General features: G+C 40.0%; 2 protein-coding genes across 2 annotated transcripts; both read right to left on the bottom strand.

Moving 5' to 3' along the window:
- Window positions 1–258: 258 nt before the first annotated feature.
- LOC122522743 (uncharacterized protein K02A2.6-like) lies at window positions 259–1,514 on the bottom strand. Its single transcript, XM_043644022.1, has 3 exons — window positions 1,508–1,514; window positions 882–1,448; window positions 259–770 (listed from the first exon to the last, which is right to left on the bottom strand). The coding sequence occupies exons 1-3, from the start codon at window positions 1,512–1,514 to the stop codon at window positions 298–300; spliced, it is 1,047 nt and encodes a 348-aa protein (XP_043499957.1). The 3' UTR covers window positions 259–297.
- A 2,064-nt stretch (window positions 1,515–3,578) lies between these two features.
- On the bottom strand, window positions 3,579–4,237 carry LOC122522742. The gene is made up of 3 exons (XM_043644020.1): window positions 4,127–4,237; window positions 3,733–4,057; window positions 3,579–3,691 (listed from the first exon to the last, which is right to left on the bottom strand). Exons 1-3 carry the CDS (start codon window positions 4,235–4,237, stop codon window positions 3,579–3,581), a joined length of 549 nt encoding a protein of 182 aa, XP_043499955.1.
- Window positions 4,238–18,213: the final 13,976 nt, after the last annotated feature.

The raw sequence follows: 18,213 nt of genomic DNA, 5'->3' as shown, positions 1-18,213 counted from the left end.
TAGCATAGGGAAATTATAGGTTTTACGTAGGCGGATAATAAGAATTAATATCACTCGTGTAACAAATAACAACGATATATTTTAACAACGTTGGAATAACAAATCTTTACAACGGGTACATGTGCCTTTCTTTTTCTCCATCCGCTCTCCTTAGTTGCTAACACCTCTGCCCGCTCCCTAGTCCCTTTTTCCTCTGCCCGGGATGTCGCGGCTTTCTATTGGTGGGACGGCTGTCCAATCACATGTAATGAATGCACCACCGCCAGTCGGAGCGCCAAAGTACTCCCCTCCAGAGTTCTACAAGTTGACTCGTTGTTTGGCTTTAGCGCCCGGGTATGTTCTTAACTCAGGGACCTGCGAAGCTTGCGCTGTGTCCTGCTGGAATTCTGTAACATCTAAAAATGCAGGTTTTAGTCTCTCGATTGAAATGTTGCATGGCTTGCCTTTTACCAACACCGTGTAAAGCTTCTGGTTAACTCGAGCTAAAATTTCATAAGGGCCGTGATACGGTTGTTGTAGTGGTTGCCGTATCGTATCGTCTCTTAAAAAGGCGTGTGTTGCTTGCTGCAACCCTTTATGCACCAAAGGTACATTCTTTGCGTGATGTGCTGCCTCTCTAGGGCGAATTCTTCGCATCCGCTCTCTTAGGTCCTGTACGAATATTTCCGGTTTAACTCGTAAATGATTGTCCTCGAAAAACTCTCCAGGCAGTTTGAGTGTTGAACCATACAGCATTTCCGCCGTCGAGCATTTGATATCTTCTTTATAAGCTGTGCGCAACCCTAGAAGAACTATTGGCAATACTTCTAACCAATTTTTCTCTTTTCCTAATTGGCAAACTATCGCTGTCTTTAGCGTTCGATGCCATCTTTCCAAAATACCGTTTGATTGAGGGTGATATGGTGAAGACCTTGTTCTCGAACACCCCAATAGCTCGGTCAATTTTTTGAACAGTTCTGCTTCGAATTGCGATCCTTGGTCCGTAGTGATGATCGTAGGCACTCCAAATCGCGCTACCCATGTCTCGAAAAACGCTCTTGCTACTGACTCTGCTGTAATGTCAGCAATCGGGATTGCTTCTGGCCATCTCGTAAATCGGTCTATCATAGTAAGACAATACCTAAACCCTTTGCAGACAGGTAATGGCCCGATAAGGTCTAAGTGAATGTGACGGAAACGTTCACCTGGTATTGCAATTTTGTCGGGCATTGCTTTATTGTGTCGTTGTATTTTTGTTGCCTGACAGGGTAAACACGTCCTTGACCATAGCGCGATTTGCTTGTTCATCCCTGGCCATACAAACTTCTGTCTTATTTGCTGTCTGGTAGTCCTTGCACTCGGATGTGCTAGCCCATGTACTACGTCAAAGATCTTTTTCCTCAATACCTTAGGGACATAAGGTACAATAGCTTCTTCCCTACTCTCGCAGTACAATGGACATTCCTGCCCTGCCAATGTAAATGGTCTAAGTTGTAATTTGGAACTGCTAGCTAAGATGTGCTTTAGCTCCTCATCTCTACTTTGTTCGAGAGCTAACTCTTCTGTAGAAACTATTACTGGGACGTTGACAGCTTCTATACGGGACAGTGCGTCTGCCACAATGTTCTCAGAACCCCCTACATGGACAATCTGAGTGGAGAACTGTGCAATAAACTCTAGCTGTCTCGCCTGACGCGGTGATGCCTTATTTAACCTCTGCTGAAATGCAAAAGTTAAGGGCTTGTGGTCCGAACGTATTGTTAACTGCCTTCCTTCGATGAAATCTTTCGAATATTTAATTGCTTCGTATATCGCCAGTAACTCACGGTCATACGTGCTATACCGACGTTGCGTCTCCGAAAGTTTTTTTGAAAAGAACATCAAAGGCTGTCTTACATATCCATCGACTTGCTCTAACGTTGCGCCTATCGCTACGTCTGATGCATCCGTGGTCAGGACAAGTGGTGCGGCTGGTTTTGGATGTGCTAGCTTTGTGGCTTCGGCTAGCGCCTGCTTGCAGCGGTCAAACGCCTCTATCGCTTCCCTCGTCCATGGCACTGGGCGCTTGTCATTTTTGCGGCTGTCTGTGAGAAATTCAGTCAGCTTCACTTGGCCTTGTGCCGCCTCTTTAATACACCTCCTGTAATAATTAACAAGACCCAGGAACCTTCTTAACTCTACTACTGTCTTTGGTCTAGGATAATTCATTATCGCCTCTGCCCTCTTTGGCAGTGGCTTTACTCCTTTCTTATCAACTGAATACCCCAAATATTCCACCCTATCAGCTTCAAAATTGCACTTGTCTACGTTAATCGTAATGCCTGCCTTTTGTAACCTGCTAAGTACTGTACGTAGATGTTCCCTATGTTTTTCCCGGTTTTCGGAAGCGACCAGTATATCATCTATGTAACAATAAACGTAGCCTAAATCCTGGAACAAAGAATTAATAAATCGTTGGAATGTCTGGGCTGCGTTTTTTAGACCAAATGGCATTGTAAGGAATTCGAAAAGTCCGAACGGTGTCGTTACTGCAGTTTTCTGGATGTCTGACTCAGCAACTGGAATTTGGTGATATGCTCTTTTCAGATCTATTGTCGAGAACACGGTTTTCCCATATAACCCGTGTGCGAAATCATGGATGTGCGGTAGAGGATATTTATCTGGTTTAGTGACAGCATTTAAACCGCGATAATCTCCACAAGGTCGCCAAACGCCTGGCTGTTTCTTGGGAACCAAGTGCAGCGGTGCCGCCCAAGGGCTCTTTGATGGTCTGCAGATCCCCATTTCCACCAAATATCGAAATTCGGCTTTAGCTGCTTCTAGTTTTTCAGGGGGAAGCCTGCGGAAGGGATAGGCTACTGGTGGCCCTTCCGTCTCGATATAATGAGCTACTCCCTTCTGACACGGCCCTAGGTGAGTGAATGGTTTAGTCAGCCCTGCAAATTCCTTTAACATAAAATACTGTTCATCCGTAGATCTGACTGTCATTATCGATATATGTGGCTGGCTAGTCAAACTCGCTACTCTTGTTGCCCCGGTGTGGTTGTCCTTCAGTGACCTACTACGAAGGTCTACACTTAAATTGTAGTAGTGAAGGAAATCTGCACCAACTATCGCACAGTTAACATCAGCTACGCAGAATTTCCATCTGAATTGCCTACGCAACCGCAAGTTCAGCTCCAGCAACTTTTCACCATAGGTATAAATTGGTACATTGTTAGCTGTAAACAACTGCATCGCTGTTCGTCTTGGTTTGCCTTTAACAAATCTTACTGGCAGCAGCGAGATGTCAGCCCCTGTATCGATCAAGAACCTGATATTATTAACAGTATCAGTAATATGAAGCCTCTTTTGCGAAATGCCACTGTCCTGAACGGTTCCTATTTCAGGATGTTTTACTCGTTTCCCTGATCGGCAAGCGGGTAAGGTGCCTTGCACGGTAAAATACACCTAAACGCTTTCTCCTTGTAGCGCCTATGGTAGAAACACCATCCATCTACAGTATTATTGTCTGCCTTGGCACGACTCCTACAGGTTGGTTGTGCTTGCCTTGACTTCCCCCGGTTTTTGGAAATCGCGGCTATGGTAGCAGTCAGTCTTCAAACTTCTTCCCTTAACTGCATAACCTCCTCTCTACTGGAGCTATCGACACTCGCTATGCTTGGTGTTGCTGTTACTTCCATAGCCCTGTCGGCACTGGCCGCCATTTTATCTAAACCGCACTCGTCCGAGATTGCCAGGAGCTTTGTATACGCTGTGGTAATCTTTGTGTCCAAATCGTACGTAACATATCCTCGCGTACATCGCCTCCTGCTAGTGTACGCATTTCTCTAAGCAGCACTGACGGAGTCTTATCATCTAGCTCTATTCCTCCCAGGAGCGACCTTAGCCGTTTTCCTACAGAATCTGTATAGCGCTCAATTAGAGCTGTCTTTAGTCGCTCATACTTGCCAGTCTGAGGTGGCTGCTCTACAATATCTGCCACACTTAACATTACCTGCTCGTCTAAGTGCCTCAAGACTGCGCTATACTTAATTTCGTCTGACCGAATCCTGTAGACTGCAAATTCTCCTTCTAGCTGTGAAAACCATAATTTTGGTCTGTTACGCCAAAATGTATGCTGTCTTACGTTCCTGAATTCGTTCGCCTGGATTTCCTTTCCAGCCTCACTTTTCCCGTCTATATCGGATTCTCCTGAATCCATTTGTTCTACCTCCTGGTCACTTCTATCAATTAGAGGAGTTCGGCTTACCGACATTTTCCCTTTTTTGCTTATAATCGGAACACGTGGTTTATACTTCTGTTCGACGTTCGGGGTCACCAATTATGTGGCGTGCTCTATTAGCCAAATAATATCATAGGGAAATTATAGGTTTTACGTAGGCGGATAACAAGAATTAATATCACTCGTGTAACAAATAACAACGATATATTTTAACAACGTTGGAATAACAAATCTTTACAACGGGTACATGTGCCTTTCTTTTTCTCCATCCGCTCTCCTTAGTTGCTAACACCTCTGCCCGCTCCCTAGTCCCTTTTTCCTCTGCCCGGGATGAGGTAAGGTGAAAGGGTAATTAAAACAAAATAAAACACGTGGTTGAGCCAATGAAAATGCTAATGCTTTATTGGCTCATCAGGGAAAAGCCTTACGGCATAAAAACCCTTTTTGAATATTATATTACGTTAAGATGATGATCAACCACGGATAAACCCGTGGTTAACTTCTCCTCTCTCTACCAGCGGTCACCTACGGGCAAAGCACGTGGTGCCGCTCCTCTCGTTTATCCGTTCAGATGATTGGTACCAATAAAGAACTTTCTTACCGTTTCGTATCGCCTCTCCCTTTCTTTATCGTTAATTACCGCCTCTGCGGTCCGTCACCTTTATCGTTAATTACCGCCTCTGCGGTCCGTCACCTTTCTATCGTCGACCCTGGGATGTGATCGCACTACCCCTGGGATGTTGAATCGTCTACTAATGTTTGTTGGAAAAATGAAGTATTCTCTTAAGCGTCTGGCGAAAGACTAGACCGAATGTCCTCGATAATGGGCCCAGCAGGGCGTGCACACGCTCGGCGCCGAGTGGTGGGGATATGATCGCTAATGTCGGACTAAGGGCGCGTTTTACAAAATGCTACTTTCTCGCTCACGATCGATTCTGATCGTACACTCACGATACTTTACAGATTCAAGCAAAATTTTGACACTTTCATAATTTTCTTTAAGATGTACTGAGTGAGCAATTGGAAGAGACGGAAATTTATTTCCGTTGTGCAATAGAACTGCTTTTAAACTTTTTGTAGAGCTGTCAATGAATAAACGCCATTCGCTAGGGACACAGGGTATGCCAATTGCTTCAAACATACCTTTAATGTCATTACAAAAACAAAGTCCATCTTCCTTCGTGAAAAACGTTGCAAACATTTCATGCCTAGTCCGCTGATCCGTGATCTTAACATCATCAAGCAAATTCCACTGTTTTAACCGAGAGCCTAGAAGCTCTGCTTTATTTTTTGGCAAATTTAAATCTCTAATTAGATCGTTAAAATCTTCTGAAGTAATGAGATAGTGTTTTGGTTGTTCAGGTGTAGGCAAAAACTCCTTATCGGAATTACTTTTATAAGAACTAAAAGATGAGCTACTTTTCTGCGATAATTTTTTTGGTGGCTCAGGTACTGGTCGTGTCAGGTCGTGAGCAATTGGAGCAGAAGAAGATTCGAGGTCAGGATATTCAATAGGTTTTGCATTTTTACCTCTACGTCTTTTACTTGGATTCACCATACAAAAGTAGCAGTCAGTAATATGGTCTTTTGGTTCTCGCCAAATCCTTGGTATTGCAAATTTCATAGACCATTTCTCACCTCGATACCAACCTAAAAATATAAAAATAAAAATTAATATGTCTATTATTTTGGATTCATCGCTTAATTAAATAAAAATTGCTTACCTTCCAAACACCTTTTACAATAACTACAAGCAACATGTGGAGCCCATGGCTTATCTTGATTCCGTACAGGACAGTCAAAATATGCTTCATAGGCTTCACAGAGAACGTGAGATGTCTTTAGTTCATATTTCACGTCTCGAACTTTAATAAATTGACCACATATAAAACAAAATGCATCAGCATCGTATTTGCACTTTCGTGACGACATTTTAAGTTATTCTGGGCTTGTAAATAACACCTGATGGTTGTTTATCACTCGGGTGCCATCTAGCGGCACAGTGTAAACGTTAATACCCCACTCTCACCGCGCGGTCTTTTTAAAAATATTAAAATCAATTAAAATTTATGAAAAAATTGAAAAATGAGTATTATTATTATAACTATCACAAAAGCAAACTTTATACCGAAAAAAGGTATTTTCTTTTCGTTTTTGTGCATAACTAACTGGAAAATAATAGTATAAACTTTAGGACAAAGAACGAAAATTTTTTTGTAGAGTCGTGTTATAATCAATGGTTGTATGTGCTTTTATTTATTTTTAATTTTTGTTATTTCCTGATTCGGGCTCTTGGCCAAGAGATTTTGTCGACCAGGCTTAACTGTTCCTGGTCGAACGGGGAACATCGTAGTCGATAAATCTGTGGTAAATTTCTATGGAACTACGTAACGTTATTAATGATATAGTTGTAAGCGTTTTTTGATCATGGATTCCTATGATCTTGGATCAATGATCGTCTCCTTGGGCATAGCACCCCGTGTTCCTACCACAAGTGGTAGGACTTCTGCAGCGGTCGCTTCATATTCTCGCTGCAGGAGAGGCAACAACGGGCTATATTTCCTTAAATTTTCATTTCGTAACTGTGCAAGGTAATCATTGTCTTCGTGGCGGACCGTTACATCGACTACGAATACCCCTTTCTGATTTTTAATTATCAGATCGGGTTTGAAATTCCCGCCTGAAGGGGATTGTATTGTTATCTCCTTCGTTACTGTTGCCTCTGGGTCTCTTTTCATTGTTTCGTTCATGACGAGATAAAAGATCTTGTCATGTCGACGGATACGTTCGGCTTTGTTTATCTGACATTGGCCGCGTATATGCGTCAGTGTCTTCGGCTGGCTTTTGCAATTCCTGCAAGTCGTATCCGTCGTTGCCTTCGCTCTACATAACACTACTTTGTTGGTTTTAGTATTCGTACGCATCTGAGGGCCGTTATGAATCTGCATGGTTTAAGGAGCGTTGGCTTATATAACTATGCGTTGGCAATTTTATCGTCAGAAAGAGACTTAACTGACTTGCCTTGAGTACTGAGCGAGGCCTATGACGCAAGCTCTTTCTTCATTTCCCTTATTTTTTATTTGTCTATTTCTTTCGCATCAACCACAGCCAGTTGATACGAACAGCCTTGGCCAGGTTCTTTAGTTGGTTCACCATACCTGTGCCAAGTGCTAGAGCTTGCATCGCCGGGTCTGAATTGTTTATAAATTTCAGCTCAGCTTTTAAGCTAGCAGATATCACCGTTATCTCTAGCTTTGGGAATCCTAGTCCCCCGTCTTTCTTGCCACTTTATATTAGTCCCTTTGTTGTGCTCTGTGGCAAGTGGTAGATGTCTCTTATCACTACCCATAGCTCCTGATCTAGTGCTCTTATTTGGCTGATGTTCGGGACTGCAGTTATTAGCTGATGCAGGTAGTGTGGGACTAGGTGGTATGTGGAGATGAAGTCGTCTTTTTGTATGGTTTAAGCGCGAGTTTCTTTACTCTTTCTAGTGCACTGCAGAGATTGCTTTTTAGGCCCTCAAGATCAATTCCGGCCGCAGGAAATATACTCATACAAAGATACTTTAATTTGCATCCTGCATTCGCGTACGGAATGTTTTCTCCACTTTTGATTATCAAGTCGGGGTTTACTAGACACCAGGAGTCTTTTGTATTCTTAATTAGGAAGTTGGTGCATTTTCCCACCGGCAGAGACATCCCTAGCCCTTTCAGGTCTGTCTACATCGTGTCTAGTAATTCGCTGGCTTGTTCCACTGTGTTTGCTAAGAGAGGCATGTCGCCTTTGAACGTTAGCAACGATAAATTCACTTCTGGGTTTATTTTATTCCCTGCATGTCTTCCAGTACTTGTAGCAATGGTTCTATTGCTAAATTAAATATAGTGTGGAATGGGGGTCTCCCTGCTTTACCCCGCGCTGGAGCTTCATGTCGACCTTTTCTTGTCGGAATTCTAGTTGACTCCAGTCAGCTGATGAGTTTCTCCAACGCTCTCTGAGAGATGGTGGTCCCCTATTATTGTAAATCTGCTTGATGCTTTTAGGCATTCTAAACGATTCTATTGCCTTAGATAATAATTTGTTTTTTTCAAAGTAAGCTACTAAGTATTCCTTTTTGAAGTCAGATTCAATTTCTCTGACTGCTACATCAGCTAGTTTCCTATACTAGTTTCATATGTATACATCTTTTTCATTCCTTCCTCCCCTGATGTGATTGGCCAATTGTGTAGTTTCTCCTGCCCAAACTGCTCAATCAAATAGGGAACACCCTCCACATCGTCTTGACTTAAATACTCTTCTCCTAAGCTAATGAATTTCTTTAAGAAGGGCATAGGACTGCTATCCTTTTTGACAGCTGACCTATATTTCTGTGAAGAAATTATGATCATTCCATTTTGCTGGGAACACTCTCAAGAAATCCCTATGCACAAAGGCTCTAACATCTTAAAGAATCTTGCGGATGTGTTACCAAGCTCCTTATAGCATTGCTCACAAAGGTAATAAACTGACTCAAAGAGTCGACCTGTATTATAAGGAGATTGTCTGGGAGTTGTAGAACTATACAGAACATTATAGAGCAATGAGAGCCTGGATTCTATCTTGTCTGTGATACTAACAAACATTTGGTAAGTGATGATTATGGGGCCCCCTGGAATTGATTCTAATACTACATGATCCCCACAAAACTTGACACCTGGTAATTGTTCTACTCTCTGATAAGTCAACCCCTTCTCTGCCTCTAATGTTAGTGCATTATGTAAATTAATGATATACAATTTATGTTGACCTGCCTCTTGAAGTTGACTATTGGATTTAAGAGAATTAAGTATTTGAGAGCAGAAGATATATCCCTGTTCCTCAATCCACTGGTTAAATAGTTTAATTGTAGCTGTAAACTCTCTATTAGTACATCCCAGCATAAGTTCCATCTTTGATAGTAATCCATGAGCCCTCCCTTGATCTGATCCTGAACATAGTTTTCAAACGAATGGAACACGTTGACTTCATTATGGAATCCTGAGGAAATATCTGCAATCCAGGCATCATTCAAATGTTAAATCTAATATTAACCTTCTCTGGGTGGTTCCTGTAAAAATCAATCTTATCTAGAACTAATGCTCCCACTAGATGTCGACTATACTGGCCTTGGAGAATTGGCTCGGGACTGTTGAGATGCCTGATGGACAACGACGCGCTTGGGAACCGGTGTCTTCGACGCGTTGAGCTGAGCTGTCGTATATGTCGCGTTCTCCTATGGTCTCTAACGTGCGAGCCCGAGCCAAGAGGAATTCAATGAGCTGACTAAGTGATGGGAACTCATCTGAAGATGTTAGTGATTTTCCCATCTCTCGTGCGTGTCTCGGTCGAGTAGCCCACTGGCGAGCGTCACCAAGAGACACTTATCGGTGTTGGCATGCTTGAGAGCCTGAGTCGTCTCGTTGTTGATGTTGAGCAACTTGGTGAGTGAGCTGGCCTGCCGCTTCTGCATGGGTTTTAGGTTGAGTAGTCTTTCGAGTGGAGTTTAATTATAAGCCGCTTGTTCTCGAACCGGTTATTGAGCAGTGACCACGCTGCGGCGTACGATGAGTGGTCTGGCGTGAGATTTAGGATTAGCTCTGATGCGTCACCTTGCATTGCGGCATTGAGATATTGGAACTTCTCGAAGTCGCTAAGATCTGAGCGACTCCCGATGACCGAGACGAACATGGCCTTGAAATCTGGCCATTTTCGGTTATCTCCGCTGAAAGTAGGCACAGTCAGTTCAGGTAGTCGTGAGCGTGTTCGAGTGCTACCTGCTGCCGCAGCGGCTGGCTGAGTAGTCTGCTTGAGCTATCTTGGAGCCGTCCTAGTATGCGCTTGACCTTATCACCAGCTTATTTTCCTTGAGATGGACCTTTGTGCTAAAGTATGGGTGATTCAAATGAGCTGGGGGCCAGTGAGACACTAACTACGAATGCTCCGTCCGAAAAGCCTGGTGCATTTCGTTGCTGATCTAACATCATGGTAACATCATGGTCGTCGGGGATCATTCCATGAAGAAGTGCTCTGATCGTATAGTCCCAATTTTCTCCCACTAGATGTCGACTATACTGGTGATAAATTTTAGTACTCATAGCTTATTGATTTCTCACTCACTGGGAATTTAGAAACAACCTAATAAGTTTTTATTATATTGTTCTTTAAGGAATTTAAATTTTATAGATTAACTTCCTGGGCAGCTAACCCCAATAAGGCTGTTTGATACTTATATATTTCAGAACGTTTTTGGAAGACTTTCCATAGTTTAGATTTCTTAATAACTAACAATGACAAAACTGCTAATACCAGTGATCCTAAACTGATTGCCAAGCTGACTATAGAAATAAGATAAATTGGGTGTGAGAAATTATATGGTGTGAGAGTGCTGAAATGAGAGAATCACCCTGGATCTCTAATAGAGGATCATCAATGGCCACTCTTAGCAGTTGTCTCGATATCTCTTCTTTCCGACTTTGATGATCAGAATTGGTTTCCATATTGAAGATGTGACGTCCCCGCAGTTAAACGAGAAACTCCACAAAAAAAAAACAAAAATACGTTTCTTATCCCGGTCAATTTCTTTTAAATTTAGAAAATTTACACGGTTTAGAACTATGTTGCCCTATTTTTGGTCAGTCCGATCAGCCGGTACTTTACCAGGGATCTGGGCTAGATGATCTTAGAAAAGCCAACATGTGCCAATAACTTGTAAGGTCAAGATGGATGAGAGGTACTTACCCTTGATATAGATGAATATGTCCTTTAGAAAATACGATTTGTGCTGAATGCCGATAATCCACGGACCCAAGCTCCTTAGAATCAATTGCGTTGATTAGGTAGTCACAGGATTTCGGTGTAAAAAGGTTTTGTTATTAAATGAATATCACTTGATTAATAGGTAAAACTAAAGTATATTCTTCAATGTTAAAACAAACAAGAGTTGCACAAGTGGTTTACACAATTTTGATCACTTGTTGTAACTGTCACACGGATATATTACAAATGTAACACGGATTATAAATGTGGCGTGTTAAAGTGCGTTTACTGTACGCAAATTGTAATAATCAATTATAACTGCGCGACGTGTACGAACTCTTACATAAAAATTGTATAATCAAGCAATAATAGTAAATTGGATAAATTATTAACTATATTTTGTTAATAATTTATTATGTATTATGAGAAAGTCTGTCTTCCAAGTTAATTAAATTGTTAACGTATAAAAAAGACTATCTTGAAAAAGACTCGTCTTAAATGAGAAGTTGTTATATTGGAAGAGAGACTCTCGAGCACAAAATGTATAAGTATTAAGTATATAGGTTGCCGGTAGACTGCCGGAGAGGAGTCTCTAAGCTCCCCACGTCAAGTCCCGTACGGCCGAGTGGGAGGTACCCCCACTCGCGCTAGATGCTTCCTCCACTACCGACTTTTACCATCCCGTGGGAAAAGAATGTGCTGATCTTTTAATTTTGCACGTGCGAATAAATATTAGTTACCATCAAGCGCTAAACTGCTGTCGTCAGCTGGGAACGGAATTTGCCTCAGAAAAATATCAGTTGCTATCAACCGCCAATTCTCCGTAGCGACTAAGGTGTCAAGTTACTATCAGGCAGAAATTCTCGGAACTGCACGTGAGCCTTATACTTAAGCTAAAAGATCTCTTTTTATTCCACGTGAGCATTTATTACGACTGTGGGAATTTATATGCAGGCTAACATTATTACTTAATATAACTGTTATTAATTATTTGTTTTATTAATTTTTAATAATTGTTAAAGTTTATTCTCGATTAAATAAAATATATAATAATGTTATTTGCACTAACTATTTAATTAAATATAAACGCTAATAATAATTGTTATATTAACCAAATGTTAAATTATAAGTGTCGGTAATGTAAGAGCACGAAGTCGGTATTACCGACTTCAACTTATCATACTACCTGTTTACCGACTTCAGCTGTCGATAAAGCAGGTTTCTCTATGAACGACAATTGACACATGTTTTTTATTGTTACCGTATGCTGTCAAAATGATAATTATCGATTGTCGTTCATAAAGGTGTTTAATACAAATAGAATTTATAGTGAATGTAATATAAGTTAATACAAATAGAATTTATAGTTATTTGTTATATAAAGGTAAATTACCCTAATAATCGTATCGTAACAATACGCAAATGCAACTAAAAATATATAAGCGAGAAAATTAACACTAGAACTACCGGAATAAAAACAATGCTACTTCTACCAATACCAGTCAAAATGACTGGTCATTTATAATCGTAAAAACAGTAGAATTTTTTTATTGTTTTGTTTTATATTATCATATAGAATGAATATAAGGGTATGGAAATACATCTATATGATGACAATTTTTAAAAATATAATAATTTAATTATAATATCAACATTTTTAATGATACTAACAAGTATAAATAGAACTTTTAGAAACTAAAAGAAGAAAATAAACATACAATAAAGTAAATATAAGAAGTATTTTATTATTAAAAATGTAATAGAATCTGAAATAGAAAAAAAAATTATTATTAATTATTTTTAATATAAAATATTAAAATGATTGTTATTTACCTGATTATGATTCGTCACATTTCTTACAAAAGTAATTTATCTTTGTAGTGCATTGTTTGCAAACATATTTTTTACATAAATTACAAATGACAGTAGTCTTATTATTATTGCAGAAACCTATTTGACACCATTTACGTGAAGAAGGTGAACTCGTTGATGTACTTGGAGCAGTAGTTTCTTGTTGCTTGATTTTTGATTGTACATATTCAATGGCAAGTTCATTTGCTAGTTGAAACAAGAAGTCTTGTCTAGATATTTTCTCACCTGTGGTTTCCTTATATAAGATCCAGGAATTTATGCCAGCTAAATCTAAAATGTTATAAAATACTTGGAGCGGCCATCTTCTAGATCCGGATTTTACGCTATATTTTTTTGCCATTTGGTCTGTAATGTCCACTCCAAATTTAGTTTTATTATAAAATTCAACCGTCTCGGGTAACTTTTTATTACTTATACCAATTTTGATACATTTATGTTTAGAACTCAATATAAAAACTTTCTTTTTCGGTTTACTTTTGTAAATTGTAAGGGTAATATTATTTGATTTATAGAGTAGTGATGAAAAACGAGTCATAGTATCCTTCTTTATTTTACAAATTTTTGGCAATTCTCTTTTGTTGCCACGTATAGTGCCAACAAGCGTGGCACTTCAAACTCATCAAACTCATCATTATTACCACTATAAACTCTTTCAATATCTTCTTGGTCACTTTCTTCATCCTCGATATCAGAAGCTTCCATTGAAATATTGTTTATTTTTCGCAGCAAATCAGAGGTTATTATACGTTTTGCCATTTTTTATGGATTACAAAAAATTGCTATATAACTAAAAAATAGATGCTATTCCCACGACTATGAAATAAAGAATGATCGCGTAAAACTACATCGATTCTATTATTTCGATGCACTACGGCAACGATTGTATCACTATGTATTATCGCCAGATAAGCAGTAACATGAGAGAAAATATTACAACAATGAATAATACATTCGTCTAAATATCTATTCGACGGTGTTGATTTCAAAAAACAGATATTTTCAGATTTATATCGAATTTAAGAAGTACCAGTCAAAATGACTGGTATTGGTAAAAGTAGCAAATGCCAAAATTTATTCGAATTCTGTTTAAGTTATAAAAAAATAAAAATTATTTTTACAAACAATTCCTTATATCTAGAAAAGTCATCATATAATTTTGAGAAAAAAATGTAACGTGAAGTGGGAATTAAATAATGAAGTTGCACGACCAGTCATTTTGACTGGTCTGGTAGTTCTAGTGTTAAAAAAAAATTTCCTATATGTGACAGGAAGACAAATCACAACCACCGGATAGTACGTTTTGGTATAACAAGTCGTCACTAGGACGTGACAAAGAACAATTCAGAGGGATAGATACCTTCTCCGACTTGACCCTCTATTAAGTCATCCTTTCTCAGCCTACTGGGAAGAGGTTTAAGGTTTCTGACTCTATTTAAACTAGGATTTAATTGATAATATGTTTCTTTGATTTTGAATATAGGGTTAGAGTCATCCCCACATGTAATAGCATGACTTGTTTTATATAAAATCCTAGTTAAAGGGTCCATAAACATGGACAAATTTGCATCATTAGTCTTCACAGGTGTATCAGTGAAACACTTCACTTGAGTATCTACTATTACAGGGACTTCTAATCATTTCTTTAAAACTAAACCGTCTCCTGCAACAATTAGTGACCATCCTAATTCTCCTATCAAGTTCTTAGCAGCTACACTGGGATGTTTCCATGCCAGTTGCATGATATTCTGTCTCACCATATATTCAATCACACACTGATTCTCTAATAACTCCTCCCCAGTTGATCTCAATAGCTCATTTACTTTTAATTGGATCCCCAAGTAACCAGAATTGATAAAGCTATTGAATCAACCACTAAAATTGATATTAGCCTTGCGAACCTTGATAGAAGTAGTATTAGAGATGTAGATTGATGGATCTTTGGTGGTTAACACATTTAATCCACATATGGTAACACTCCTATATAGTTCAAATCCACTTGTAAGTGCTTCTATTATCAAATATCTTTTCCTATTCTAGTAAGTTTTAAAAGATCCATCCCCCTGATATAAAGACTCCCAAGTACATTTAGAGGTCGGGGGTGCATTACTGATTACTACCAGCACTCCCTGAGTAGAGGATGTCAAGCCTGTTGCAGATCAATGCAGAGTTTCTCCATCCATTTGTCTAGAACGAGTGTTCTTTAGGATATTTGTTTGCTCCAGTACTTTGACCCATATTAACTCAAGTCGACCCTTATACACCTTGCTAGTGCCCTTCGAAGTCTTGCAAAACCCATTACTATCAATATCGACCCCAACAAAAATAGGAATTACTTCCCCTGGGGTGACCTTGATCTTTAAGTTCATGTGGTAAAATTCTTGTGTGTTCCAAGCCTGTAAGCAAGCTTCTTCTGTTATCTTGTAGGGGTTCAATTCTATGTCATCAGTTGGCTTTTCCAACTGAGTAGGATTTTGATAATATGTGCAGTACATTGTGGTGGATTTCATCAATAACCTACAACTTTTATGAAGACTAATAGTATCTTTTGGGACCTGAAGAATAGTACCGGACCATGGCTCAGTGACAGTTGTGTTAGAAGTATAGTTTGAGCATGTTGACACATCTCCTATTAAGAAATGATTTTTTGTATCCCCCTTGGAACAGTCATAAGCAACTAATCCACAAGTATAAGGAAACAGGACAATGATAACAAGACCTAACATAGTTTTCTTTAGATAACTGGGGTTGGAAATTGTATGATCTTTTATTCATGTCGACCTTTTCTTTTCCACAACTAATAATTTTGTGCACATCCTTGTAAGAGTCCTCTATGTGGCTTATTAGGTATCTAGGAAGACCCTTTCTTCGTAGTGCGGCCCCAATAATTTCATGTGCTACTGTGTCGAAGGCTTTAGACACGTCCAGCTGCACTACGACCAGGCCATCGTTTTATTTAGCGTGTCGCAAGACTTCGTTTAGGATGTGCACGTTATTATAATACCCATTCTCGGCAGTGAACCCTTTCTGCCGGGGTGTTTTTACAACTTTAGCCCTTATTTTCTGGTCGATTATTCCCCAGTATAATTGACTCAGAATAGAGCTTATTGTGATGGGACGATAGTTCTTAGCATCTTGTGGGTCCCTCCCATCATTCCTAATTAAAGTGGTCCTATTCTCCCTCCACGGGGTGGGAAGTCTACCATTTATAAGCACAATGTTGTAGAACTTCCGGAGAATTTTGATTGTATCCCCGTGGAGGAGCTGACCCTTTCTGAAATTATCCGGGCCAGCTGCTGATTCCAGCTTTATTCGGGCGAGCCTTTTCCTTACCTCCACTTTTGTTATAGGGGTAAGGACTTTCTTGATATTTATTGCCTGCTTGGGCATAAACATCGCTCGAGACGTGAAATCCCAAATATTTGTACCAGTCTTGGGGTTTTGGCGCCGCTAACTTGGTAAGAACATGAATAAGGGTTCTGTTTATCCTTTCAACTTGCCCATTTCCTTTAGGCACACCGGTTTTAATGTTTACGTGCTCAATACCTTCTTCTTTACAATACTCCTCAAACTCACGCGCAGTAAAGACGGTGCCGCGGTCCGATATGATCCTTCTCGGGTTTCCGAATATCGCCGCCTGCTTTCGAAGCCTATCTAGAGTTTCGGCTGTATTTGTTGACCGAACCGCGTACAACCACACAAACTTAGAAAAAGCATCTACTACCACTAAGATATGTCTATAATTTTTCTTCTTCGAATTTAGCGGTCCCAGATGATCTATGTGATATACGTCCAGCGGTATGCTTCCCTTTTCAATAGGATTAAGGAATCCTTCCTGTTTACCCTGTTTTCGTTCCGCTAAAATACAACTTACACAAGTACGTACAACCTTTTCAATTTTTGAGCGCATATTCTGGAACCAATAATTCCGTTTCACTAACGTTTCCGTTTTTGCCGCTGAGAAATGCCCATTTTCGTGAACACGCCTAATTATTTCGGTGATCATTGATTTCGGTACAATTAATCGCATTTCCCCTTCGTCTTGTTTAAACAATAGGCCATACCTAATCTTATAATCATTAAGCTCATCTCGCTGCGCCAATTCGAAGAACTTCCTAAGTTCGTTATCGCTACGCTGCGCCCTACCAATCCTCACATTCACACTCTCATCGCTTTTATCTATTACCATGCTGGTCGGCAATGGATTCCTACTAAACGCATCGACATGCAACATACTTTTACCTGGTCTATGCTCTATCTCATTCGTATCATATACACAGTCTATCTTTAAGATTTCGACTACTTCCTCGCTGTTCTCCCCGCCTCCCGACGGTTTGCTAATTGCAATTTTTCCCTCTCTAATATTAATATCCACCGTATCCAAGAAATCAGTTCCTATCAAAACAGCATGCTGCATCAATGTATCGGGTATCACGGAAATTTCAATGGTATATTGATTACCATCAATCTCAACACCCGCAAAGAATTCCCCTAACGTTTTATTGTCCTCCGAGCCTATTCCACGAAATCTGATCTCATTCGGTTTTAATCTAGGCGATCCTATTTGTATGTATTGTGCGGCTCGCATTAGAGATATATCGCTTCCGGTATCGATTAGCGCGTCGATTTTCTGACCATTTATTACTACTTCTTTGTAATACTTACCACGCACCGATCGCGAGATATTACATGAATCTTTGTTAGTAATACGGTTTCTAGGGCAATTAACCGCGATATGACCAAATTCTCTACATTCGAAGCACTTCGTACCTCTACTCTTATATGGGCATTCCTCGCTAAAATGACTCATCGCACCGCAATTTTTGCACCTCAAACGGTTATCTGATACGTTATTTATCTTTCTTCTAACGCTAGCGTCTATGTTGCTTCGACGTGTCGTCGAGTTATCCATCTTCGCCTGTTGCGGGCGTCCTTGTAGCGATATATGCTCGAACGCGCTCAGAAGGGATTCCTTCCTTTTATGACCATGCACCCTTGCTTGATCTCGTAGCGATTGATCTGGTATCCCAGCGATGACGAATTCGATCATTTCTTCCTCGTCGATCTCTATCCGGTTCGCTAATATGATCTTCTCATGGAAGTAATCGTTAAAAGACTCGTCACGCTTCCAAACACGTTCCTGGAACCTCGTTCGCAAGGTCATCTTGCTGATTCGCTGATGGAAAATTTTTCGCAACTCAACTAAAAGTTCATCCACTGTGAGATGCAGGTATTCTCTCCGCGATCTAAACCACTCTAACGCTCGCCCCTTTAAACGCTGTACGATCATCACTTTCGCCTGGTCTTCGGTCAAATGATACATGTCACGCAGGTAGTTTACGTGGTCTTCCCATATTGTAAACTCATCT

Source organism: Polistes fuscatus, unplaced genomic scaffold, assembly GCF_010416935.1.
Source record: "Polistes fuscatus isolate 324 unplaced genomic scaffold, CU_Pfus_HIC Scaffold53, whole genome shotgun sequence".
In the NCBI taxonomy this organism is placed as follows: Eukaryota; Metazoa; Arthropoda; class Insecta; order Hymenoptera; family Vespidae; genus Polistes; species Polistes fuscatus.
This window is presented reverse-complemented; position numbering and strand designations above follow the sequence as displayed.